Genomic DNA, 27,300 nt, shown 5'->3' on the forward strand with positions numbered 1-27,300 from the left:
AGTGGGTGTGGCCCGGGCTCCCCCGCCCCGGGAAGTGGGGGGGGGGGGGGAGGGGACATATGGAAGGGCCCCTGGCAAGCTGGGCCCCCCAGCTTGACTCCTCCCTCCCCAGACGAGCTCCTGTACAGAGCACGGCCTGTCCTTAACCCAAAGCAGGCCCCGGTCACACAGCCGGGAGCTGGGGGCCCAAGCCTGCCTGCCCCATCCTCCAGGGCAGCTGAAGGCCCACGAAGCCACAGTCCCCACTCGGGCCTCTGTCCCCGACAGCAGGACTATCTGGGCCTCCGTTTCTACTGTTCAAAATCCCGGCAGGAAGAGAAACGCTTTTACCTGGGGAACTTCTCAGGACGCCAACGACGTGCTGAGAGAGACGGGGTTCTGAGCTGGAAGCCCCGGCTGCCGCCCTGGTGAGCTTCCCCCACCCCGGCCCCGCTCCTCCGCCCGTGGGCAGGAAAGCAGGCCCAACCCACGCGTTTATCATGGGGACCGGGGGCATGGTGCACAAGGCACACGCATGCACGGGCAACGAGGGAGCCACTGATGGCACCGGCCGACACACTTACGCTTGTCGTTCATGAACCTCCGGCAGAACTCCTGGAAAGTGCCCCGGTAGCTCATGGTCCGCAGGGAGCGGTGGAACTGGTAGTAGGACACCACGAGGTCCTTGGGGTTCCGAGCCATGTATATGACCTGTGGCGGGAGGGAGGGACGTCTCGTTCGCTGCTCCTCGGAGCTGCCGCACAGACGCCCCACCCCCCACCCCAAGATCAGCCCCGCTCCAGCCGAGGACACCCTCCCCCTGCAACGGCATCTGTGTTACATTTCCGTCCTGCACCATGACTTCAAAGGGACTGGAGGACAGAAACAGGCCGGTCCGGACACTGCTGATGAGAATCAGAAGCGTCACGAACCGAGCACGTCGAGAAAGTGAGGAAAGTCAGAGACCGTGAACGCGACCGTGGGTCCACAGGACCAAGGCTGGACCCAGGCTGGTCAAGCCCACGTTCCGCTGCGAGGAAAAGCCTAAATTAGAACCACGGATAAAACGCTAGGGACAAGAGCTCAAAGCTGGCCTTCACCGTGTCATAGCACGCCTAGGCCTCTGGGAACTCAGGACTGGGACCTGAGCCCTACGGGACAGTCTCTGCTTGTTGGGGGCTCCGCCAGGGAGTGGGGGCAGGAGGGTTACCTTAGAATCGCCATTGTGGAGATCGGAGGGCAGGAAACGGTAGGGGAGGTGACTCTTGATGAGGCGAGGCGACGTCAGCTCCTGCAGAGGGTCAGAGGGAATAGCGTTCAGAGGACACACGGCTGCTCGCCCGCCTCAGGACCAGCAGCGCACCTGACAAACTTCTCACCCAACATCTGGCCACCCTCCAGACCGGACGAGACGTGGTCCCTGTCCTCGGGCACCCACAGTGTGAGCCAAGCTATCACGGGCACAGGGGTCTGCTCAGAGGGCCTGCCCGGGCCGTGAAGGGCAGAGAGGAAGCAGGAGGCCGAGGTGCCCAGGGGCGTCTGCTGGACCAATCTCATCGGCATCGGGCCTTCCTGCTGCTCCCGGAATGTGCCAGGCCCACGCTCCCTGCTGCCCGTCCCGGCGTGCCCGCGTGGCTCCTCTCTTGGGACCTTACTCAGCCATCCCCCAGAGGCGCCTGCCGTCCTGTGTGCTGTCCCACCTTGTGCCCTATACGGTGCTCTATACGGTATCGCCATTAAACCCCAGGTTCTTGCTCTTCCTCCCCTGCTGGTCTCCCTCGCTAGAATGCAAATTCTCGGAGGGTCATGACAGCCTTGTCCGTCTTGTCCTCGGCTGCACGCCAGGGTCAAAGGCAGGGCCCCGCGGGTGGTGGGCACGGCGCTACAGAAGGGCTCCGTGGAGGAGTCGACACGGGTTGGATCCACGTGGCCAACACTGGGGTGCAGACGCCCCGGGGCAGCTGCGTGAGCACTGGAGGCCGGGGTGCAGGCAGAGACCGGCTCCCACAGGACTCTGGACTTCACTCGGAGAGCAGTGAGAGGAGGGCGGGGCGCACCCTCGGAGCTGTATTTCAGAATGCTCGTCTAGAGGGAGAACGGACGGGCAGTCCACGCAGGAACCGTGGTCTGGGCTGAGAGGTGACGGACAGGAAGGGAGGCTCCATCGGAGCACTAGGATGGACTGGACTTCGGGCTACCTCCTCCACTCCCCCGACAGACGGGGTGAGCCACGCTGGGGAGCCCCCTTTCTACCTCGAAGTCACCCACGACACCCACCGCTCCAACCTGACCGTCACTGCCTACCTCGGGCGCGGGCCTCAGTCTGTCCTGGCTGTCCCCTCTCCCCCCAGCCATGGGCCCCCTGAGCCCCTCAGGAGCCACTGTCACTCGGGGACCCCAGGGAGCCCCAGGGCCTGCGCGCTGCTGGCCCAGAGAGTACCTTGATGATGTCCAGGCCCGGCTGGGGGTACTCCAGGACCGGGAGCTGCTCATCGATGTTCATCAAGCCGATCTCATCAGGGTCGGCCCCCTGGCTCACCAAGTAGACCACCTCCTGCAGCAAGCTGGTGCCTGGAGGGAGAGAAGCCCAGGGAGCGGTGCTCAGAGGAAGCCTGAGGGCCAGCCCCGCTCCCCAGGCTGCACCTGCTGCCCAAGACCACACCCGCTGCCCAAGACCGCACCCGTGGCCACTGAGGGCAGAGCCCCGGTGAGCAGGACGCCCAGGAACAGGCAGGACAGGCAAGCAAGAGCGCCAGCACGGACGGGGTGACCCCCGGGAGAGAGGTGGCTCTGGGTGCCTCTTCTGGCCCCCGTGTGCGGACCCCACTCTGCACAGGCTTTCAGCTCCGGGTCCCCGGCGAGCCCAAGGCTATCCCATCACGATCCCACCTGACCTCTCAGAAGAAACAAACACAGCGGGCCGGTGCCTCTCCTCAAGACCTTGATCATCTTACTCTGGCGGAATCGGCCTGCTGCCCGTTCCCCATCCCCCCACCCCGAAACGCTGACTGCCGAGAGCACTGCCTCACACCCGTCTGCACTCCCCAGAGGGCCTCATGCCGTCCCCCCACCGAAGCCAGCCCCACACGCACCCCCACGCCCGTCTGTCAACCCAGGAACACCCGCCGCCCGTCGCCTCCCCGGGACGGGCGGCCCCGCAGCAGACGGCCAGCCCGCCTGTGGCCCCTGCTCAGGCCTCTGCGCCCCTCGGGTTCTGCCACCAAGGTGAGTGAAGAGCTGGCCCTTCGCCCCCGGGGGCACCTCCAGAGCCCCCATCGCTCTCTGCTTCGGCCCCACTCACCTGGGCCGGCTCCCACCCTCCCCCTGCTCAACAAAGGAGAACGAACATTCTAGCCCGGATGTCAGACGGCACCCCCCCCCCCAGCCCGACCGCCAAGGCCCTCTGGGGGGGGCCTCCCATCTCCTCGGGGTAAAGTCTTCCCCACGGCCTGCAGGCCTGCCCTCGGCACTCTGTGCCCCCTCCCACCCCCTCTCTTGGTCCACTGAGCTCCTACTGGCCTCCTGGCAGGTCGGAGCGTGCCAAGCCCACCCCCCTGTCTGCACCTGCAGGCGCCTGCCTGCAGCCCCTTCCTCCCTCCCGCAGGTCCTCCGGGGGTGAGGGCTCCCCGACCGGCCACATCTAACGCTCCCACATGGCCCCTGTCCCCGTGCCGCGCCACGACCCGGGACAGTCTGTGCGTTCCTTTAAGCCCCCCCCCCCCACCATGAAGACACAGGAGCTTTGCTGCACCAGGAGAGCCGGCACCTGGCCGTGCTGAATTCACATCTTCTGAAGGGACGGACAAACGCTGGCTGCTGAGTGACCAGAAGAGGACAGCTTGGTCAAGGAAGACTTCCCAGAGGAAGCAGCTTCGGAGCAAAGGCACTGAAGAAAATAGCGCGGTGGCTTTTTAAATTCACACAGAAATAACTTTACCTCTTAACCCACAGGATCCTCCCACCAACCCGAAAGGGGGGGGACCATCACCCCCACCTACAGATGAGGAACCTGAGGCCAAACCGTGCCCCGGGTCACACAGCCGGTGTGTGGCACCCACCCCATTCCTCCTGGTGAGGCCCGTTCACCCGACAGCCCAGGGCACCTGCACCGGGGAGTCCACGCCCTTAGAAATCAGTGTGGGCAGAGTTCCCAAAACGGGCCTCTCCCGGTGACATCTTCAGGACCCATTTTTAGTGCCCCCACAGGCCAGGGCCCGGACAGACGTTCTCCGCACGTTAACACTGACGGATCAGTCCCCGAAGCCCCATCCCTGCCTCCGTAAATACCGACTCGGGAAGGCTGGCCACCTCGGAGCCGGAGGAGGCCCTGCACCTGCCTCCCCGCTGGCCTGTCCCCAGGGGCCCCTCCAGCCCCTCCTCGTCCACTTCCCGGTCAAGCAACTGGCCCTGGCCTTTCCTAGGCCTCAGCACCAGCTACGGGGGGCCACGCTGCACGCCTCCCGGCACATAGGACACGGTCAGCGGGCGGACAGACCCTGGCCTCTCCGGGGCCAGAGCCAGCTGGCAAGAGGGGACGGAATGGTCACAGGAAACCCCAGCTAGAGAGGACGGCAACGACGACACTGGCCAGCCATACGTGGTTCCAGACACCCTCTCATAAGCCCCTTCCCGAAGACCGAAGTCAGGCTCTACCGTCCACAAGGGTCCGGCCGGGCACCAGTGGCACGCACGCCTCTCCCTGCTGTCCGTCCTCTCCGTGTCCACTGCCACCGCCGGAGGTCCCCCCACCCAGCAGGGCCCCGGACGTCAGCAGGAGCCCAGCAGGCCCCTCCACCCACTTTCGTGGCCACCACGGCTGCAGCGACCCTTCCACCTGCCGTGTCCCCGTGGCTCTCGGCTCCTGGGGAGCGGCCCCCCTGGGCCCTTCTCCTCCCTCTACCCCCTGGCACTCCGGGCTGTGGCCGGGCCTTCCAGCCCCCCCCAGAGCTCAGCACCCTCGTGGCCCCAGCTTCACCAGGCTGCCCTTCTGCCTGACCAGCCTAGACTTGGTCTTCGTTTGGGCCACTGGTCCCAGAAGCCTTCTCGGACACCCCTGTCTCATCTGCAGCCCTCCCCCAACCCCACAGCGCCCTGTCCCTCTTGTCCTACTACACCCGGTGCCCTGGTGCGACCGGCGGTCTTGCGAGGACAGAGAAAACGTCTTCGTTATGTATTAGTTTCTACAGCCGCCGTGGCTTCAAACGACAGTTACCGTCCCTGCGGCTCCGGAGGTCAGAAGGCCAACGCAGGCCTCGCTGGGCTCAAATCAGGACGTCGGCGCTCCCCCTGTCCAGCTGGGGCCACACTGCTTAACCCCGCCTCCTGCCTCCTCTGCCAGGAACCCCTGTGCACACACGGAGCTCCCTCAGACAATCCAGAACAATCTCCCACCCGAAGGGCAGCTCTGGCGACCTCCGTCCTCCCCCTCCACGTAAGGCGAAATACCCACAGGTTCGCGGATTAGGACGTGGACACCTCGGGGGTCGTTACTCCACCGACCACACTCCCATCACACTCCTAACACGGCTCCCGACACAGGCGAGGTGCCGAGTAAGCACACGGGCCTGGATGACGGAACGAAGCCATCTAAAGTCGCTCCCACCCACCTGGGAAACGGGACTGGTCTTCACCCACACATCCTCCAGACCCAGGTGGGCTCTGCCCTGAGACCCTCCCGGCCTGGGCACCCCAGCTCGGGGCGCCTTCCCCCGCTCTGGGACACCCCCTCAGTGGAGCCACGTGTCTCCCACAAGGGATTAGCCCACAGTCCTCACTTGGGATCTGGTGGTGGCCACCCGAGGGCTATTCCCCCACATGTCCCTCTATTCATTCAAGAAGCCTGCACGGAGAGCCGGCCCGGGGAGTCCCCGCCCCTCCCCCCCGGAAAAACACGGCAACACCCCTCTCTTCTTCACGGGGTTGTCGGGGTCAGGGCCACAAGGTGACCTCCTCCAGGCCAGAGAACCTCAAGGCAAATGAAGATCTCTCCGAGCTCCCAGCACCACGACAGGCTCCACTCACCAGGGCCACTCACGCACGAGCACACTGCACGGCCTCCTACCCACCCAGGCCACCCTCGTCCCAAGGGACACAAGCTGTCAGGCCCCTCTTGTCGAAACCACGCCCTGGGCGACGGCTACAGCTGACTCCTGCACCAATAAGGCCACGGAATCCCCCCCTCCACCACCGTGGCCTCCGAGCACGTCCAGCAGACACGAGGGCAAAGCCAGCCCTGTTGAAGCCCAGCCTGTAGCCTGCAGGGAAATGGGGGGGAAGGCACTGCTCCGCTCCAGCAGCCACCGGGCCAAAATGGACGAGTGCAGGCAGGGGTGGGGTGGGGCCTCGGCTCCCCCAACCGTCCTCCTGTGGTCTGAGGCCTGTGAGGGAGGCGAGCACGGGAGGAGCCCCGTAGCAGGGGCAGGCTGACGGCCAGCAGATCCAAGGTGAGGCAGAGGAGAGCCAGGCTTCCAGACCAGACACCCGGGAGGGCCGGCCGGGCGGCGCGGCCTTCCCGGGGAGTGACACGAGCCACGCGCTTTCCAACAGCTCCATTTTCGAGTCGACTGGATGCGATCCTTTCCAGAAGCGCTTCTGCTGATCCCAGCCAAACCGCGGCTCGCACGGCGTAGGTGCGCTCTGACGCTGGACCTCTGGGGCCAGACCCCTAGGAAGTGTCTGGCATTGTGGGCGGGACTCCCCAGGAATCGAGGGCCCGCCTGTCACAACGCGGGGGGTGGAGCCCATCAAAATTTCCACCCAAACTCTGGGGACAGAAGGAACCGGCACTCTGGTGAGAACCAATCGGGCCTGGGCCCCAAACCACCGGGGCCTTCTTTTATTGTCACTTTTATCACTTCCGAAGGTCAGACACACACTGGTCTAAAAAGCCACAGGACACCAGAAGACGAGAAACAGAAAACCCAGTTCTCCTCCCGGCCCCAGTCCCACCGAGAGCAAACCCTCCGCTGGTTCTTTTACCCTCAAATGTCCAATGTCTTAGACAGTTCTTTCATGATCTGTGTGATTTCCAGGGTCTACCGATTTTCAACTGATGAAGACAGGCCCTGGCCAAGTTCACTCACAAGCTTCCCTCCTGCCAGTGTGGCCGCAGCATGATTTTTGGTCTTCCCTAGAGTTTAACTGAGTGTTTTGCTCGACATACACCGTGTCATGGTCACACTTACTTTCTTACACAAGACGTCGACTTTCCCGGAGTAAATCACTGCCTTTGCTGGCTTGCTTCGCTTTCCCCGTAGCCATTAGCGACTCTTTCCGGGACTCTGTGGCAAGCCCTCTGGGACGCTCTCAGTCCTGCCAATTCCGCTGCCCCCTCCGCTCTCCACAAGCGTCCTCCTGGATCTCCTCGGCCGGTGCACCTCGTCCTTAATCTGTGTGCCCTCACTGCGGTCTTCCCACGCACTGGCTGAGCCCGCCTCCGGCTGCCGCCTGAGTTGGGGACCGAGCAGGACAAGCAATCGTGCCCACCTTGCTCGTGACCGGAAGCTTGCGGGCTGGAGAGCGTTTGCCCCAGACATGCGACAGCACGGTGAGAACGCTGAGTTCCTGGGTCCCACGCCTTTGAACGTGGCCTGTTCTGCCTCTGGAGACTAAGGCCTCCTCTTCCTGCTGAGACTCCACAGGGCCTCCAGCCTGCTTTCACCCACTCGTCGTATCAGACACTCGGGGGCTCTCCAGCTCATGCCCTCTAGCTCTGGACATCCCAGTTTCTGTAGTCTTCTCTCTTACGTACTCTGTTCTCTTTCTGGAACTCCAAGATCTTCCTTTTTTTTTTTTTTTTTTTGGTTTATTTATTTTGAGAGACATAGAGCATGAGAGAGAGGCAGAGAGAGAGAGAATCCCAAGCAGGCTCCGCACTGTCAGTGGGGAGCCCAACATAGGGTTTGAACGCACAAATCATGAGACCATGACCTGAGCCAAAATCAAGAGTCGGATGCTTAACCAACTGAGCCACTCAGGCACCCCTGAGAACTTCCAATTTTCTTATTTTTTTGCTCCTATTTGCCATCATTTTGCAAAAATTTTTCTTCTACTTCCCGGGCTACTTCCTCCGCTTGACCATCCAAAGCTCACAACTGAGTTTTCAAAATCTCAGCTTCCCAAGAGCCCCTTAGTGATCTGTCCTTGCTCCCTCCTGGTGCCGTCGCTTTCTTCGGGGAAGGCTCATCTGTCTTCGCTCTCCAGGGTGGCTCTGGAGGGTCACGATGCGGGTGGGGCTCTGCTGTTTTAGGTTTTCTACTGCTTTTTGCATCGCCCTGGATTCCTCCAAGCTCCTTTTTCTGCTGTTGGTTTTTACAGGTCTCTGTCCTTCGTTCTGGAGACTTGAAGACCCGGTGAGCTCGAGTCCAATGGCAGGTAAGAATGATCCAGACACGGCCATGCAGGGGGCAGGGCCTGCTGGTGGGGATTCCTGTGTCTGCGGCGGCAGCCCCACCCGGGGACTCTCCCCGCTGAGCACATGCAGATTCTCACGGTCGTCTGTGGGGTCAATGTCTCCAGAGGAGATGCCTCTACTCTCTGTCCCGGAGGACCATCTGCATGCCAGGAGCCAAGCAGGGGTGGGGGCGGGGAACCTCCATTTCAAGGGCGTGGCTTTCACGGGACCCTCGTTTCCCATAGGGCACTGCAGCCCAGCCTACGCTGTGCTCGGTGCGCCCACATCCACAGCCTCCCCGATCAAGTTCCCCCAAGAAACACGTCTCTGCAACGGCCTCCCACCGTCTATCCCCCCATCGTGGCTGCCACCCTCTGCGGGGTGCACCCCACGGCCGGAGCCCTGCGGCTGGAACCGGTTTGTGCACCCGCGGCCCTCCCGCTGCCGGCACTCGGGCTCTCCCGCCAGCGAAGCCAGCGGACGACACTCAACCACCGCACCCGATCACCGGGAATCCGCGGGCACCTGCGACCCCAGGTCTGCTCCTTGGTCTGCGGTCTACCCCGTGTCTACCCCGGGATCGTCACGCAGCGAGGTCGTGAGAGGAAGCAGAGGAGAGCACGTGCGTTCAACCCACCCCCCTCTGTCCAACGCGTCCTGGGTGTCCCGGAGCCGGGAGCATCGACACGTTACAGTGGGACCCGTCCAGAAACAGCAAGAGCCCAGCGTCCGAAGCCGCGCCTCGCGGAGCTGGCCCAGGCGACCCAGGACCTGGGGCTCCCGCGGGCCCCTCGCCAGCCATCGGACCCGCTCTCCCGACAGAGGCTGACGTGGCCTCCAGGTCCTCGCTGGGAAAGCACCTGTCCCCATCCGGGAGGTTTCACATACGCCCCGTCGGCTCTCGGGAGATGACAGGAGCAGGCCAGTCCCACGCCTGCAACCGGGACAGGAACCGAGGAGAGAAGCCCGCAGCGGCTCACGCGGGCGCCCAGCAGTCACGTCCGTGACAGCGACGGCCGTGCTCAGCGTCCCAGGCGTTGTCGCAGCAACTCAGCCCCGTCCTCGGTGGATTCGCACAAGCCCCCAGGTGGCTTCTGTCATCACACCTCACACACACAAAGAGCCACAGCTCAGAAGTGAACTGGCCAAGGCCACAGACGCGACACCGTGAGCCCAGAACCCAAAACTGTGACTCTGGAGCCGAGAGCTTCTTCACGTGCACCACACGCACACACATACACACCACACCACACCCAGGAACACGCACGGTGCACACACCGCACGTCCCAACATTCATACGCATCACACACACACACAAATGACGCACACACACCACACACACCCCCGCTCTTACCGAGCAAGCGGGCAGCAAGACCAAGGCCTCGAGCCACACGTTCTCACTTGCAGGCTACGGCTGGAACCCTCAACCCCAGGCAGAGGGAGGGAGGGGCCGGGAGGCCTCCGCAGCACTGCGGGAGCTCAGCTTCTAGGCCCGCTGAGCCCACCAGGCAGAGCATGTGGCTCTTCCCCGAGAGAGAGGCCCCGTCGCCAGGAGGGCCCAGGAAAGTCAGGAGAGGCTCCACTTAAAAAAGCAGCATTTGGGGCGCCTGGGGGGCTCAGTCGGTTAAGCGTCCGACTTCGGCTCAGGTCATGATCTCACAGTCCGTGAGTTCGAGCCCCGCGTCGGGCTCTGTGCTGACGGCTCAGAGCCTGGAGCCTGCTTCCGATTCTGTGTCTCCCTCTCTCTCTGTCCCTCCCCTGCCTGTGTGAACTTTCTCTCAAAAATAATAAACATTAAAACAAATTTTTTTTAAAAGCAGCATTTGACACAGGAGCCTCAGGACAGGACAAGCCAGTGAGCTGCAGGGTGGCCGTGGCATACAGCAGAGGGAACCCCGCTCCCCACCGGGCCCCCAGGTCCCAACCGCACTCCTCGCCGCGTGGGTTCACAGCCCCTCCTGGAAGAAGGGGACGCTGGGCTGGGCACAGCCAGGAGACCGGCCACGGCCCAGGCGGGAAGGCAAAGCCGCACGACCCCGCGTGCTTCCGCTTGCCCTTCTGTGCTCTGCTCCATCACCGAGAGGGACAGTCCCTGGACGAGGGAAGAGACCCCCACAGCAGAGCTGCCCAGCCAAGCCCAGCCTCAGCCTCCTGTTGACCCGCAGACACATGGCGGGTTGGGCCAAGATCCGTGACAACAGACACCGAGTCGTTTCAAGGCACGAGTCCAGACGGGCTCTTATGCAGCAACCGGCACAGAACGTTCCAGGTGGAGCTGACACGAAAGAGGGGACAAAGAAAACAGCGGCTAATAAAGTGCGAGGCCCGAGCATGGCGCCACAGGCACATCAGCATGGTCAGTCCCCTCCCAAAAGCCCCTGCAAAACAGAGCGCGTCACCTCCACCCGAAACAGGACACTTAGAAAGGGTGAGGGCCTCGCCCCCAAGACTCGGGCCCAGGTGTTGGTAACCCGCCCCTCCCCCAGCGGACCCTCTCAGTGTCCGGGCCACCCGCCTCAACCACCCTGAACGTCACCTGCAGCCCGAGTGGACCGCCTGCTTCTCGCTCAGCCACTGGAGGAGCAGGCCAGGAAGCCCCAGGAGCCAAGGCCCTGGGCGCCCTCACCCGCTGAGGGACAGGAGCTGGCAGGTGAGCGCCGGCCTCCTGTCCCTCGAGGGAGCCCCCTGAGCCCTACCCACACCGTCTCTGGAGCTCCCGGCAGGCAGAGCCCCAGCACCCGCAAGAGTACCAGGCCTGAGAGTACCTCCTCCCCTCACCTCCTGTGACCACCTCGCCCCACCCCTCCACTCCAGCCCTTGCTTCGGGCTCTCCAGGGCCCAGATACGCCTGCTCACGTGCTGGCCTCACCCCCTCCCACGGGAGAGGCAAACCAGCCAAAGGCAAGGCCACACGGGCACTGGCTTCCAGAGGCCGTGTCTGAAATCCCGGCTCGGCCGCTTCCTAACAGTCGATGCTGAGCCAGAATGAGCCCCTCTCGGTCTGTCTCCCCACCTGGAAGGTGAAGATCACCATGCAAGGGTTAAATGCCATCGCCTAGCTACCAAAGGCGTCAGCGGTGGTGACCGTGGGGCTGACCATGGTGGTGGAGGAGGTTAACCTACCCAACACGCCCCCCCAGGGGCTGACCCGGCCAGAGCCACGCCCACTGCTGCCAGCACCCGGGCCAGCTTCTCCTCGGGCCTCGGTTCCTCACCTTCAAGAGCGCCCCCTGCCCAGCGAAGCAGTGAGGACGGCAACGCCACAGACGTGGGGCGTGCTCGCACCTCCTGGTCTGCTCGGGGCTTAAGAAAGACAGACACGGCCACCACCCAGTCTGCTGCCCGGCCGCTCCGGGGCAGGGGCCCAGGGGAACCTGGCTCATTCCAGGCTGAGCTGGGCCTCACGAGAGCTACCGGTGAGCCACAGCACACACACAAAGCCCAAGCTGGGGTCTCTGGCTTTCTAGCGGAAATGACTTCAGCTTCCGGAAAACTCCAGTCCTTAGGGAAATTTCCACCTCCCAACGGCCCGGGCCCTCTGCTTGCCTTAACGCGCTGCGGAAGCCCATGCTGGGTCCCCTCACTCCCTGCTGACGGCAGAGGACCATGCTGTACGGCACACTGTCTGACATTCCAGAAGCTGTAGGCAGGCCCAATGCCTCACCCGACTTTCAAGGTACCGGGAAGCAGGGCCACCTCCCCCAGGGTGCAGGGAGCCGGAAAAAGGGTGGCTCCCACACTGACAAGGAAAGGCTGTGTGAACAAGACCCCCAGCTGAGTCCAAGGCCGTCGGAGCTGAAACCCCAGAAAGACAGGCCCTCCGGAGAGTCAGAAGAGAAGCAAGGCGCCACGCAAGTGGGACAGAAGAATTCAGGTAAAACTTTCACAAATTGTGGTGCATCGTGGGCTTGGGGAGCCAGGATGAGACACAGGAGAGGGCTGGCACCAAACGGACTCACCTCTGCAGACCTACGCAGGTGCACATAAGGGAGACGGGATGGCAGCCTAGAGACACTTCCCCAGTTGCTGGGGCTGCAGACAAAGGGAAAACCCGGCCAGGATCCTTTTCCCTCCAGGGAAAAAAGCTTTCAGACACGGGGGGCAGAAGAGCAAACCCTGCTGTCCCAAGGGCCCTGGTGAAGAACCAGTATGGCTTTAGAATGGGTGAAAGCTGGCCTTGGGGAGGGGCAGATACCATTCCTGGGCTCTATCAGAGACGCCTAAATGCTGGAAGAGAGATGCAAGATTTTCCTGTACAAGATCCACCATCAAGGCAGAGTTGGCCGCCACTGGGGTGGGGGGTGGGGGGGTGCAGGATCACTGGGAGAGCCCCACCGAAACCCAGGAGCTCAGAGATGCCTGAGGGAGAAACCTTAAGGTGCAGCTGGGCCAGACAACAGAGGGCCTCCCCGTGGAAACCTTTCCTCTCTAAGCCAGTAAATCAGAGCCGCAAGTAACCAGTCTACCCCCGGAGGAGGGACAAGGATGTGCGGAGAGACCCTTCCAAGGCTCCGACCCAAAGGTGAAAGTGGGCCAGGAACGGTGAGGAAAGGTCCTTTGGAAACTCAGCCCCCATGCTAAGCACAAGGCAATGCTACAGGAATTAACACCAGCGGCCATTCAAGTGACCAGAGCAACAACAGAGCCCAAACACGGCCCAACTCACACCAGACCAACTCCCCTCCAACACTAATGGCCTGGCAGAAAAAGGCAGGCCTGTTTCCAAGCATAAACACAAACGACCTTCATCTCCAAAGTCAGTACGCTATGTCCAGCATTCAACTGAAAAAGTACTACTCGTTAAAAAAGGCAAGGAAAAAGAATTATCTCATGTCAAGAGACCAAATAATCAGTAGAATCAGACTCAGAGATTCTAAAGTAAGTCTGATTAATATGTTAAAGGACTTCATGGAAAACGTGGACAGCATGCTTGAACAGACAGGATATTTTGGCAGTGAGATGGAAACCAGAAGTGGAAACGCTAGAGGAAAAACAAAAACACAGAAACAGAAATGGACGATGCCTCCGAATGGCTCACAGACCTGACTTTGTGGATCTGACACAGCAGAAGAAAATATCAGTTAACCTGAAGGAAATTTCAGAAAGAAGAAATTTCAGAAGGAAACAGAAATTTCCCAAGCTGAAACACGCAGAGAGTTAATAAACACGACATCCAAGAGTAGTAAGACAATTATCAATCTGGCACATGTGTAACTGGAATCTCAGAAGCAGAGAGACAGAGAATGGGACAGAAGAGATCTCTGACGAGACAACAGCAGAGAATTCCTCCAAAATACCGAAGGGCAACGAACCACAGATCGGAGAAGCTCAGGGAACCCCAAGCAGGATCACTATCCACTTCCACCAGGCCAAAAACCACATGCCCGGACGCATCATATTCCAAGTGCTGAAAATCAACGATAAAGAGAAAATCTCGAAGGCACTCAGGGAAAAAAAAGACCCATTCCACAAAGGAACAGAGAATTGTAACTGACCGCTCGTCAGAAACCATGGAAACCATGGGACAATGGGGTGACACATCTGGCGTGCCCAACGATACAAGGAGGGGGACCCAGGAACGATGTTTACTCCCACACTTAGCAGATGAGTGGCATCTTGAAGATGAGAAGTCCCCATCAGGTAATCGGAGGGAAGGGAACAGGGGAGGTGGGAGGGGAAGAGAGAGGGGGCGAAGCCAAGAGGGAAAGAGCCGACGGGTCCCGACAGTTCCATGCGGCTGGCAAGTAAGGACACAGAACAGGTGAAATCCAAATCACAGGAGGACAGACTACGGAGTTCAATGTTGCCGGAGGGCAAAGAAGGGCCAGTGAAGGGGTCTAATGAGGGAGAGACCCAGGTCAGAGTTGTTTCTAAGAGGTCACTTTAGCTGCAGAGTGAAAGGTAAACTAGGCGGGGAGGGAAGGGAAAAGACTCCAGGTGCGAGAGGAAGAACTCCCGAGAATGCGGCCGGGGCAGAGAGGGGTGGACGGATGTGAGCGCTCACTGGCTGCAGTCCTCTGTGACAGCTCCGTTATACTCTCAGCAGTAGAGCGCTGAAATCCCCAGGTCCCAGGAGCCCGGTCCCCACCAGCGGGGCAGCCAGGGGACAAACGAGCGGACACCAGTAACGAAGTGCGCGTGGGAGGAGAGGCAGGAGAAGTCGTCCCTGTCGAGGACGAATGAGACGTGAGGCGTCAGGGTGAGACCCTGGAGCTCAGAGAGGGCCCGGAGTCTCTTCCTGTTCCACCAGGGTCAGAAAGACGCCCCTCCCAGAGGCCCCGCCTCCTTTCTCTCTCCAGAACCCGGAGAGCGGTTCTCCAGGCTTTCTCTTCCAAGCCCAAGCGGCGATGAGGGGAGAGGCTCCCTTCGCCAAGCCAGGAACCTGGACGTGCCGCCCTCTTCCCTGATCCCAAGCCCTCCCGACCGTGTGCAGGTAGCCGGAGTGAGAGCGAAGGGAAGGAGCAGGGAGAGGAGCAGAAAAGAGAAGGGGGGAGAGGGGGGAGAGGAAGGAGAAACAGCACAGCCGCCTCGGAACGAAACCTCCTGTTACGCTCTTCAAGCCTCTGCCCTCGCCCCCGGAAGGTGGGTAACTAGCCGCCGTGTGGTGTCACTGAAAGGGACACGGGTGCACGCTGGCCTCGGAACAAACGTGAGCTCCAGGTGGGGGGGCGGTTCCCTCGGCATCTCGTAGCCCGCTTCCTGGTGCACGCACAAGGCGCTCAACGGCCCCCTCCCCAGGCTGTGGGAAAAGCAAACGAGATGCCGCGTGTGAACACCCGGGACGCACCTGGCGCGGAACAGGTGCTGGCCAAATGCGAGTTCCCACCCCCGTGACCTCTCCCCAACTCTTCCGGGACTTGGGTCAGCTCCGTTGTCCAAACGCTCAGATGCCGGTTCCACCCTCTCCCCTCCTTTCCCCTCTCCGGACCTGTATCCATCTACAAAAAGGAAACAATCCCAAGAACACAAGACTGTTCGCAGGCTCAAAAGAGGCAGACAGGGGGACCGTAGCTGTAGTCGGTAATCCCACCCGGCTTCACAATACGGCCACCCCCTCCATGCAGTCCTCCAGTGATCCTCTTTCCTGGGCCCCTGACCTGACCTTGAGAACAACCACCCTGTCCGGTCAGTCAGCTTTCAGCATCAGGAGCCTGGCTTCCCAATGTCACCGCCAGCTCCTTGAGAAGAGCGTCCCCACATTCACAACACTCCCCAATCGGCCTCTCCTAGGCCTGGTGGCGTGCGTACACAAAGAAAAGTCATCCGCCTGGCCTGGGACCTAGGACCTCCCCACGGCCTCCCCAGCTGTCTTAAGATTTAAGACTCAACTGAATCCATCAGGCCCAATCCCCTCACTTTTCATGGGCTTCAGCCGAGGAGCCTCTCCCAGAGCTGATGCTTCGTGACTTCAGGGACCGGCTCGCACGGTCACAAGACGCTTCCGCAGACAATCGAATTTAACACTTGGCATCGAAGAGGTGGTAAAAATGAAGGACTATAAACGAGGATGGAGATAAAGAGAACAGTCCTCTGCAGAAGGCACAGTGGGCTCCCCGTACCTGGATCACGGATGAACTGGGGCCATCCCAGAGAGCTTCCGGCCACGATGGCAGTTTCGGACCCCCGTGCAGACCAGTATGACAGCCACAAGCTACCTGTGGCTACTGAGCACCCGAGACATGACGAGTGCTTCTGAGGAACCGAGTTTCTACTTTTATGCCCTTTCGATTCATCGAATCCAAAAAGCCGCACATGGCTACAGGCTACTGAACCGGGCAGCACAGCCCTACCCTGCCACCTGAGCTAAAACGTCAGAAACACAGAAACACTCCCAGAGCATGGTGGAGCGCAGAGGGAGAAGCCAGGATTAATTACCACCAGAAACCCCCGGCCCCGTGAACCCCTGTTCTGCATCAGTGTGGGGGAGGGGAGGGGACAAGGACTCTACAAGCCCTTCCAGCTCTGACCAACTCCAAGTTCACCATGATCTCCCAGACGTGGGCTCTGGAAACCCATGTGGCCCTGTGGTTTCTCTCAGGGGCCTCCGCTAGTTCTGGCTTCTTGCCCAAGCCTGGCATCGGCCACCCTGTAGCTACCTGTCCCCCAGCAGACAGTGTGCTCACGGAGGGCAGGCAGCAGATGGGATTGCTCTCGGCAGCCCCAGCACCTGATCCCAGCACCTAGAAAAGCGCCAGGGCACATCAGGTGCCAGGGAGTGAAGGCCCGCATCAGCAGCACGACCCTTCCTCGCGCTTACCGTGCATCTGGCTCGGGGAGGGGTGCTCACGCATCATCCCCCTCTTCCTCACAGCCGCCCATCAAGATGGTAAGATGGTCTCCCCCACCCCTGCGGAAACCACAGCTCCGAGGGGTGAGCACCTGACATGTGGGACTGGGTAAGTGGCCGCTCACCTATTCCTAAAGCATTCCAGCTGCATCCTAAGCCACAACCGGCCTGTGCTCAAGATAATGGCCTCCAAGACCCCAGGGCCAGGGCCACCCCGCAATTGCCCAGTTTAAGCTGCAGATTCCATGGCAGAGGAAACCAAGGCTCCGACGTGCCCAAGGGTAGTGGCTTCCTGGAACCAGATCTCCCTGTTACCAGAGGCCACTGGCAATGACTTCCAGAGCCCTTTCCTCTGGTTGACAGGGAATCTCCATGGCACCCTTTGGGGACCAGTTCCACCCCCTTGATCATTTCATGTAACAAACTTCACGAACGGTGGGGTGGGGGGAGCGAAAGCCTTCAGAGGCACGGGTGAGAGCCTGGAGAGGCCATAAGGACTGCTGGAATTTTTTCTTTTTTTTTTTAAGTTTTAAAGAGGTGGCTCTCTGGGGTTCTGTGTGAAGGGGCCTCACACAAGGCATAAGGGTCTCAAGGCCACCACTGGGCTTTCTGTCACCAAGGGAAAGAGCTCTATGTTTATTCTCCTTATTAAAAGTCCACGATGTGCTTCCATCTGTCTTTGAACGATGCAAGTTCAAACAAGATTTGAGTCTGGATTATCTAGAAAACTACCTTAAACTAACGCTTCATTCCCCATCAAGGTGCCTGGAAAGGTCCCCGCAGAAACCCACCAGACCCCCGATGCAGGGTCCCTCTAAAGCATCCCCCACAAGCTCCAAGGGCACAGCTTTCCAAGTGGGCCTCCTGGTCCGTGCCTCCTCCCACACCAGCTTCTTAACTTCATAAAATGGAGGAAAGAACACAAAAGCACAACCTCTCATCTGCAATTCAAAAATTGTAACGCACTCCCCAAACCAAGTTTTTCACAATTCATTTTGAGGCAAACCCTGTCCGAAACCGACATGAGATGATTTTTTAGACTGTATTGCTCCCACTTTTAACGTGGGGGTCCAAAGTACAGCCCCACATCTGGCCGGGGGACTTCCAGCCATATGATATCGATGGCGCTAAAATCTGAAAAATGCTGAGCCCCCATACCCACGGGGCCGTGGGGCTGCAGCAGAAGGAAAGCCCTTGGCCATGGCAAGCACAGTGTGTGTGTCTGCTTCCTTTCCCCCTTCCCAAGGACAGCCTGGCAGCACCTCCAGACTTCTTCAAGCTCCCCCAACCAACAAGACTCCCCACCCCCTCCATGGACAGCCCCTTCCCCAACCTTCCTCAGAGGATCAGGCCTACCTCTCAGGTGGCTGGGACCCTGCACAGCTACGAGAGCCAGGCATACAGGTCTTTCAGCAAGCTGTACCGCTGCTGATCCGACATGACCTCCAGGCTGGCCACCTTCTACACCAGGCTACAGACACACTGCACAGTCTGGATCCAGGGGTCTCCCTCCGTCTCCAATACAGTAGCAATAAGGGAAACCCTTGGTATGTTCAAAGAACGGGAAAGCTGCCTCTTTTCCCTACAGACCTCAGGAGAGACACTACGTGATAATCTCTTAACATCAAGTCGTGGGCAGACGAGCCTGGCTTTAAATCCCAGCTGGGCCACTTACCAGCTGTGTGACCTTGGGCAAGCCACTGCCCCTCTCTGAGCTTCACTGCCTAGACGGTAAAGTGAAGATGACCGTCTCTACCTTCCGTGAATACGAGATTAGTTAATGCTAGGAAATATGATGCCCTGGGTCCTGACTGATGATTCCTGGGTGATGGAGGCAGCCCTAAAACAAGGGAAAGCCGGGCATGCACTCCGAGCATGGCTGGTCCCATCCCCCACCCAGTGCCCACGCAGGAAATGAGGGACGCCCTTACATCCGTTTCATCCCCCCTCCCCAAATAACCACCAGGACTTTGCACTCATCAAAGGCTGAACAGGGCCCAAGAACAGAGAGGTTAAGTGACTGTCCAAGGTCACACAGCCGGCTGGGTAGGCTGGGTAACGGGCGGGGGAAGCTTGGAGGGGTGGCGGCCCTGGGCCTGTCCTCCTTTCAGCTCCGACCGAACGGGCTCTATCCCCAGCGGACGCTGTCCAGCCGTGGACACCGGGCCCACCTCCGAAGGTCTCCGGCCTCGGTTTCCCCAAACGCCGGCCGACCCCCCCCCCACCCACCCCGCCCTGTAGTGCTCCGGCCCCCGCCCTCCCCGCCCCCAACGGGAAGCCCCCTCTTCCCCCACCCCCTCCCACGGCGCGGGTTGCGCCGCAGAGCCGGGCGGGCGGGGTCTGCGCGGGGCTCACCGGACTTGGGGTAGGTGACGATCCACACGTCGCTGGGCCGCACCGGGAAGTTGGCGATCTCCTCCATCTTCCCGCGGCAGAAGGGCGGCAGCCGCACGCCGTGGAACTCGAAGTACTTGCTCTCGAACTCGCCCGGGGTGCTGGGGGTCTCGGCCTCGCTCTCCGCCATGCCGCCGCCGCCGCCCGGCCCCGCAGCCGCGCCGCCCGCTCCCGGCCCGCCCCGCGCCCGCGCCCCGCACGCGCCCGCGCCCGCGCCCGCCGCCCCGGCCGCCGCGCCGCACTCCGCAGGCGTGACGTCACGGCGCCGCCCGGCCCGCGCCCCGCCCCGCCCGCCGCCGGCGAAGGCGCTCCGCAGGCGTGACGTCACGGCGCCGCCCGGCCCGCGCCGCGTCCCGCCCCGCCCGCCGCCGGCGAAGGCGCTCCGCGGGCGTGACGTCACGACGCCGCCCGGCCCGCGCCGCGTCCCGCCCCGCCCGCCGCCGGCGAAGGCGCTCCGCGGGCGTGACGTCACGGCGCCGCCGCGCCCCAGCCGGCCGGGAGGCTGCGCTCCGCGGTCTGACGTCACGGCCCCGCCCGCCGCGCGCCGGCCGCCCTCCACCGACGTGACGTCGTAGGGCCGCGGGGCCGGCCTGCGTTCGCCCCGGACGGGCCAGACCCCTGCCCACCTCCAACCCGCAGGCAGTCCACGTCCCCTCCAGCGCGCGTTCATTCATCGTCCCGCTGGCGCCGTCATCCAACAAGCGCTCGACACAGACTCAGAAACACTCCAGCTAGAAGTGACCTTACAGAGCCATCAACAAATACTGAGGGACCATCTGATAGGTACCGGGTCCTGGGCTGGGTTCCCGAGATACTCTAGGCAAAAACCCGGCCCTCTTGGGGCTTATATTTGCCAGTAACCAAGATCATCGCAGGTGGTGACAGGTGCTATGAAGCATATGCGGGCGGAAGGCGGGGGGTGGAGGGGGGGGAGTGTTGATTCAGATGCCAGGGCCAACCCCAGACCTCAAGAGACAGAGTCTCTCGGGATGGCGCCCCCGAAATCTGCACTTGATAAGGTACTTCTTGTTCCGACTACGATTTGAGAACAACCGAATTCTAAAGAGGTGTTAGCATGACCCCACATTCGGTCGTTCACTCAACAGACACGTATTAAGCACCTACCACATGCCTGGGGTTGGGGAATGCAAAGATGAAACCGGCGGGGGGTTCTGGTCTAATTCTCTGAGTCTCAGTGTCCTTGACCGTGAAAAGGGAATGATAGTCTCTATCCCTAGGTTCTATAACTGGGAGGATGGACAGAGCTAACTGCACCAGCAAGAATCCTGAGTCAAGCAAGTGGACAGGACCTCCTTGCTCTCTCTCCTTGCTGTGGAATGAGACACTTCCGAGTCCGGCAAGGGACATACACACATGAGCAGGGAGGCATGGGCCGTGTGGACAGAGAGAGGAAAGAGCAAGTAACCCTGAGTCCGAAGTCTGGTGGTTGTCTTTACCAAAACAAAAGACTATCCAAGTCCCCAAGACATTAAGAACAGTTAGGTAATGGCACAGACAGCTGGCCAAAGGCTGTAGGAAATGAGCGAATGAATGAATGCCCTCATGTTTCAGATGAGGGCTCTCACTATGGGAGAAGGCAAGGGAGATGGTGTTGGATTGGAATTTGAAGCACTGACATGAATTTATGATTTTTAAAAATACCGATTTCTCACCTTTGCTGAAAAGACCTTCAGGTACTGGTATTTCAGTAATAACTAGGCACACCCAGAGCCCATATATCGGTTTCTCAATACCTCCCAAGCAAAAGGAACCAGACTTTCTTGGGGGAAAAGGCCAATTCCAGGGCTGGGCAAGGAAAAAAAAAAAAAGTACAAAATCAGCCTAAAACTCTTGTTGGGCAAAAAAATAAAGTATGAAAAATGATGGGATAGGTCAAAAGGACACGGGGCTAGCTTGGAAGGCCAAATCAGGAAGACTTTGTGTATAACAGACAAAAATAGGAAAAGCTCAAATGCCCATCAGAGGTAGACTGTGATATACTCATACAATGAAACAACTACACGGCGATTAAAACGAGTTCCTGGTATGTGCAACCACAGAGGTGAATTTCACAATCAAAATGATAAACAAAGTAAGCCAAACAGAAAAGGCGATATGTTGTATGATTCCATTCCTACACCATCCAAGGACAAACACAACTCATCTATGGTGATGGAGGTCAGAGAAGTGCTTAATTTGGCGCAGAGGGAGGGGGTTGCCTGGGAATAGACACAAGAGTACCTTCCAGAGTGTTGGAAACATTATACCTCGCTCTCGGTGATGGTACATGATGATATAGACACGTGTGAATATGGTTACACATGTACATATATATGCAGGGCCTGCTTCATGGTCATGCAGCCCGTGGAGTCATATCCAGAATGGCCCTGCACTTGGGGTTTCATAGTCTGTGGTCACTATCTTGAAATTCTTAATAATTTTGTCTTCGAACTTTGCTTTATAAATGAAGTCTGATGGGGGCAATGGAGCATGTGTCGAGGGCTTGGAGCCTCACCTCATGAGTAGTCCCACCTCCTGCCACCTTCCCAGAACAAGTTCTTTACTACCCACTCCTGTCCTGTAGTGCTCTAACTCGGCCCAACCTCTCTTCTTGCCCCTGCCCCGTGACCATGGGACCAGGGCATCAGCGGAAAGAGGGTTTGCTCTGATGCTGGGGCATCCTTGTCATTTCTGTCCTAGACTGGCAGCACCACAGCACAGTTGGTGGATGAATCACAAAGGTGAGCTTCTCCTGGGGCACCTGGGTGGCTCAGTTGGTTGAGCGTCCAGCTTCAGCTCGGATCATGATCTTGCGGTTCATGAGTTCGAGCCCCGCATTGGACTCTGTGCTGGCAGCTCAGAGCCTGGAGCCTGCTTTGGATGCTGTGTCTCCCTCTCTCTCTCTCTGCCCCTTCCCCGCTCATGCTCACTCTCTCTCTCTCTCTTTCTCTCTCTCTCTCTCTCTCAAAAATAAACATTTAAAAAATTAAAAAAAAAAAAAGGTAAGCCTCTCTCCTACCATCAATTCAAGTACCCATTCCTCTGGTGTGGAGGTTGCCATACCCTTGGGGTGGGCAGACCTGTAGGAAGGGGCAGTGCCTGGCTTGAGTTCCCTGCTCCCAGTCAGGGCATGATGTGTTTGATCTCACAGCTGAAAGGAGGAAATAGGCAGCTCTCGGAGCCGTGGGGGTGGGTCCCTAGGCTCCTGTGAGTATCTGCAGGTACCTTACAAGCATTCCAGTGCCGGAGAAAGTGACCATAAATGGAAAATTAAAAACATCATGGCAGGTTGAGAGAGAGATTGCAGAAGGGGAAAGCTTTATATTTTAGTAACTTTAGTGGCACTTTTTCTCTTTTTGAACAAGGGTCCCTACCTTTTAATCTTGTACTGGGACCTGCAAATTATGCCCTATATAGATGTACATGCAAAAAAAATTATCGAGGTATACACTGGAGATTTGTGTACGTACGTTATACCTAGATAACAATTTACTATGGCTATGCACATATGCGTTTATCCTAAACCGAAACATTTTAAATGAGCATATTTTAAAATGAATTAGGAAAGGAATGATAGAAAAAAAAGAACCCATGATTCCACACTGAAACTAAGAAATAATTAAATAATTAGAGAAGAGAAAACTGTTCTTTCCAATAAAGTGGCAACCAATAAATATTAAAGGAAAGATGGAGTTATAAAACCACCATTTTTCAGCCATTACAGTAACAATTAGATAAGTATATCGTTTGAAGCTAAAACCATCATTGGGTGAAGATTTGTTGAGGAAGATGATATTTTTCCAGTCTCAGTGCATCTACCCACAGATTACTTGTCAATTACTAAGGGAAAAAGGTAATTTAATAGTGGAGAAATCTGGCAGACATCGTCTGAACCAAGTGATCAAAACAAACATCGCTAGTATCAGACAAACTGATGCCTTGTGGCTCCTGATGGGATGTACTGAGAAGGACGTAGAAATACTTGTGTGGTTTTTCTACCAAACATTCATATCCTGAGTCTAATAATAGGGAGAGAACACAAAACCTAAGCCAAGGGACAGTCTATAAAAGGACAGATCTGTACACTTCAAACATGTCTGTGTCATGAAAGACAAACAAAAAGCTGAAAGGACTGTTCTAGATTAAAGAAGACCACATATATTTGACAACTAAATGTGACTTGTGACTCCAGATTGGATACTGGATCATGGGAGAAAAAAAGCCATAAAGGACATCATTAGGACAATTTGCAACATATGAATATAGACTGTACGTTAACTGGTAATATCGTACTAATTTTAAATTTCATGAATTTAAAAAAAAAATTTTTTTTTAACGTTTATTTATTTTTGAGACAGAGAGAGACAGAGCATGAACGGGGGAGGGTCAGAGAGAGGGAGACACAGAATTGAAACAGGCTCCGGGCTCTGAGCTGTCTGCACAGGGGCCCGATGCGGGGCTCGAACTCACGGACCGCGAGATTGTGACCTGAGCCGAAGTCGGCGCTCAACCGACTGAGCCACCCAGGCGCCCCTAAATTTCATGAATTTTAAAACCGTACCGTGGTTGTGTAAACAATGCGTTTTTTCTTACAAGGTACCTACTTAAGGATTTGGGGGGTGTGGAATCATGATGTCCACAACTCATCGTCAAACGGTTCTAAAGAAGGACCACACTTAACAGCAATGTGAGTGCATGTGCATATATACAGTGAGAGAATATGTGGCAAATGCCACAATTAGAGAGCGTAGGTGACGGTATGCATTCCTTGTTTCATTAGTTTTCTATTACTGCTGTAACAAATTGCCACAAACTCAGTGACTTAAAGTTTATTATCTGATAGGTCTATTAGGCCAGACGTCTAATGAGGGTGTCACTATGATAAATCAAGGAGTCCACACAGCTGCACTTCTTTCCGGAGACTCTGGGGATGGATTCACTGTCTTGCCTTTTCTGGCCTCTAGAGGCCGCCCAAACTCCTTGGCTTGTGGCCCCTTTCTCCCATCTTCAAAACCAGCAATGGTGGGTCTGGTCTTTCTGACATTGTATCACCCTGACACTGACTGACTCCTCCTTTGCATCCCTCTTCCACTTAAAAAAATTTTTTTAACGTTTATTTATTTTTGAGACAGAGAGAGACAGAGCATGAATGGGGGAGGGTCAGAGAAAGAGGGAGACACAGAATCTGAAACAGGCTCCAGGCTCCAAGATGTCAGCACAGAGCCCGACGTGGGGCTTGAACCCACAAACCGTGAGATCATGACCTGAGCCGAAGTCAGATGGTCAACCGACTGAGCCACCCAGCTGCCCCCAAATCTCTGGACTTTAAAGGTACAGAGATCGGGGCGCCTGGGTGGCTCAGTCGGTTAAGCGTCTGACTTCGGCTCAGGTCATGATCTCACGGTCCGTGAGTTCAAGCCCCGTGTCGGGCTCTGTGCTGACAGCTCGGAGCCTGGGGCCTGCTTTGGGTTCTGTGTCTCCTTTTCTCTCTCTGCCCCTCACCTGCTCATGCTCTGTCTCTCTCTGTCTCTCAAAACTAAATAAACATTTTTAAAAATTTTTAATAAAAAAATGAATAGCAAAGTTGGAAGGCTCATACTACCTGATTCCAAGACTTACTAGAAAGCTATTTACCTTAAGGCTATAAATCAAGGCAGCATAGAATTGACATAAGCACAGACATACAGATAGATGGAACAGGATACGGAACCCAGAAATAGGCACATAGAGATAAACGATTGATTTTGGACAAAGGTATCCTTAAGGAGCAGAAAACAGAAGCTTCTTATGAGCCAAAGCTGCCCACCAAGGCCTGGTCTACCCAGTGGGTAGTGACGGCTACATCTCTGGAGGTGTGTAAGAGGCTGGATGGCTTTCTGTCCTGAACAGACGCCTCCTAAGGTGGATCCCAAAGTTCTCTGCCCTGGGATCCCCAAGGCTGCCGAGGCGGCAGGGAAGCGGCCGCTGGTCGCTGTCCGTGGTGCTGAAAGCGCACAGTTCGCCACATCCTACTGCCCTCCCAGTCGGATTCTGGGTATTTTCTATTTGCATGTACTATCCAATCTTTAAGGATAAGTACTCGTTTATTATGGAAATGTCAAACATCTATAAAATTAGAGCAAATAGCTCTAATGAACTTCTGTGAACTCATCACCCAGTGTCAACTGTTATCGATCCCCGTTTCATCAGCTCCCCATCCAGATTATTTTGAAGCAAATATATATTATTTCATTCATAAATATTACAGTATAGATCTCTAAAAGATAAAAACTCCTTGTGAACATGTTCCCAATATATGAACACAACTAAAAAGCAATGGATATTCCTCAACATCACCAAATATTTGGTTAGTATACAAGATCAGATTCACGGATGCGATTCAAAGCTCAGAGGAGTTGAGGTAGCTCCCTGGGGATACCTAACGTAGCCAGGACTTAGGGCTGGGACAGAGATCATCCCACCAGCATCATATGACCCCAGCCATAGATTGGCACATACCAGCCTGCCTGCCACAGATGACATTTGACATTAAGCAATTCTGAGACACAGATTGCTGGTTCAGGCAGGTGTTCACATGCACAGAATTGTCCCTGAAGACACCAGTGCCTAGGACACTACAGCCTCCAATCACACTCCTGCCCAGACAGGTGTCTATGCCAAGATCAATTGCATCAGAATCTCTGCAGAAGAGTCCTCAGCCATCAGTATTTTCCACCCAGCATTCTAGTGTGCAGACAGAATGGAACTATAGCCTGACCTGGGTTTGAATGCTAACCCCACCACTGACTGGCATCTGGGACAAGGCACTTCACCTCTTCGAACCTCAGATTTTTTTGTGGGTTTAATTTACCATGGGCCGCCTCCAACCTGCCTTTGCACCTGCAGAATCCTCTCCTGGAATAACTTTCTGCCACCCCAAATTCTAGGCTTCCATGAAGACCCAGTTCAGAAACCCATTCGTCTGTGGTTAATCTCCTCCTGGAATCATCTTCTAATACAGTAGTATTAATTGTCCATGTTATGGGCCCAGAGAAGAGCTGGAGCCTTTAGAAACAAGTTAGTCCGGCCCCTGATGTTAAAGACAAGGAAATGAGGAATTGATCAAGTACAGAACTTGCTTGGTATCACAGAGCAGGTGCACAATGAAGCTTTAATGGTCTGGGAATCTTTCTGTTTCCTGGAGCACAGACTTCGGCATTTCCAGCTCTATCACTTGCCAGTGAACATAAAACCTTTCTGCACCTCAGTTTCCTCATCCATAAAATGCAGAGAATGTTGCCAACTTCCCAGGGTTGCTGCGAGGATTGAGATAATAAGCTTTGTAAAGTGAGTGCACTTGTAAGGGCTAGATTCCCTATTACTCCCACAGAGATAGCAACAGGGGTAGGTGAGCTCCTTAGAGCAGGGCTCTGCCTCAGGCATCAGGACACACACAGCAGACATTGGCACCCTGAAAAGCAGGCAGGGGTGGGGGTTCTGCAGCTGGCCTGGAAATGTGACTTGACAATGGGAGCCACGGCCGCGCCAAGGCTCCAAGGCCCAGAGAGGTCCTTGGCTGGAACGCTGGGAGAAAGAGGAGGGTGGTGGACCCATGACTTTAGTTCACCTGATGGGAGACCATGGCATAGGTCCAGAGAGGGTTCTGGTATCACACAGGTCTGGGTCCCATCAAACTCCCCTGAGTTTTGTCTAGACTATGCCCCACCCAGGGGGGGATGTGAGGCTCAAAGGAACCCCAGTGGTCCCCCCAGTCTGGTGCCTCCCACAGAGCAGATGTGAAGTTAGTGATTTCACTTCCTGCTGCTTCTTTCTGAGCAGTGATTCCTGCCACATGATGTTAGTCTACCAGGAACATTTACTTTCCTCAAGCTAATATTTCATGGGGTTTGTGTCACTATCTCCATCTTATGCAAAGGGACCCTGAGGCTCAGAGAGGTGAAAGGATTTCCCTAGCTCACGCAAATGCACAGTTGCAAATGCGGAGTTGAGAGTTGGGACTCAAACCCAGGTCGACCTCAGTTCAGAGCCCCAGATCCCACCTCTGCTCTGTAACACCCCAAGGCTCTGTGCCAGGAGGCTTTATAGGTAACAAGCCAGGGAACTCTGACCTGGATCAGCTCCTGGGCTGTCTGCTTCGTCAGCCGAGCCACCTCCAGGTTCAAGGAGGAACACGAGACTGCTGGTGGGTGGCGGCTCCGTAAAGTCCACAGGAGTTGCCTGGGCTCAGCTCATTCATTCTGAGGCTACA

General features: G+C 57.3%; 1 protein-coding gene and 1 long non-coding RNA gene across 3 annotated transcripts in view; one reads left to right on the forward strand and one right to left on the reverse strand.

Annotated features, from left to right (window-relative positions):
• Nucleotides 1-19,260, reverse strand: part of SULT4A1 (sulfotransferase family 4A member 1) — a 33,462-nt gene extending 14,202 nt beyond the window's left edge. The window contains exons 1-4 of the mRNA XM_060656126.3: nt 19,014-19,260; nt 2,420-2,550; nt 1,190-1,270; nt 564-690 (exon numbers count right to left, since the gene is read on the reverse strand). Of these exons, the coding sequence (XP_060512109.1) occupies nt 564-690; nt 1,190-1,270; nt 2,420-2,550; nt 19,014-19,182 (508 nt within the window). The 5' untranslated portion in view covers nt 19,183-19,260. The remainder of the gene's footprint in view (nt 1-563; nt 691-1,189; nt 1,271-2,419; nt 2,551-19,013) is intronic.
• On the forward strand, nt 13,553-17,362 carry LOC132693607 (uncharacterized). Of its 2 annotated transcripts, none has more exons than XR_013556614.1 (2): nt 13,553-14,011; nt 14,415-17,362. It is a non-coding gene; the product is annotated as an uncharacterized LOC132693607 (long non-coding RNA). The 2 variants fall into 2 exon arrangements; XR_013556615.1 differs by having other exon boundaries at nt 14,438-17,362.
• Nucleotides 19,261-27,300: the final 8,040 nt, after the last annotated feature.

The sequence above is a fragment of the Panthera onca genome, chromosome B4 (assembly GCF_046562875.1).
Source record: "Panthera onca isolate mPanOnc1 chromosome B4, mPanOnc1 haplotype 2, whole genome shotgun sequence".
Classification (NCBI taxonomy): Eukaryota; Metazoa; Chordata; class Mammalia; order Carnivora; family Felidae; genus Panthera; species Panthera onca.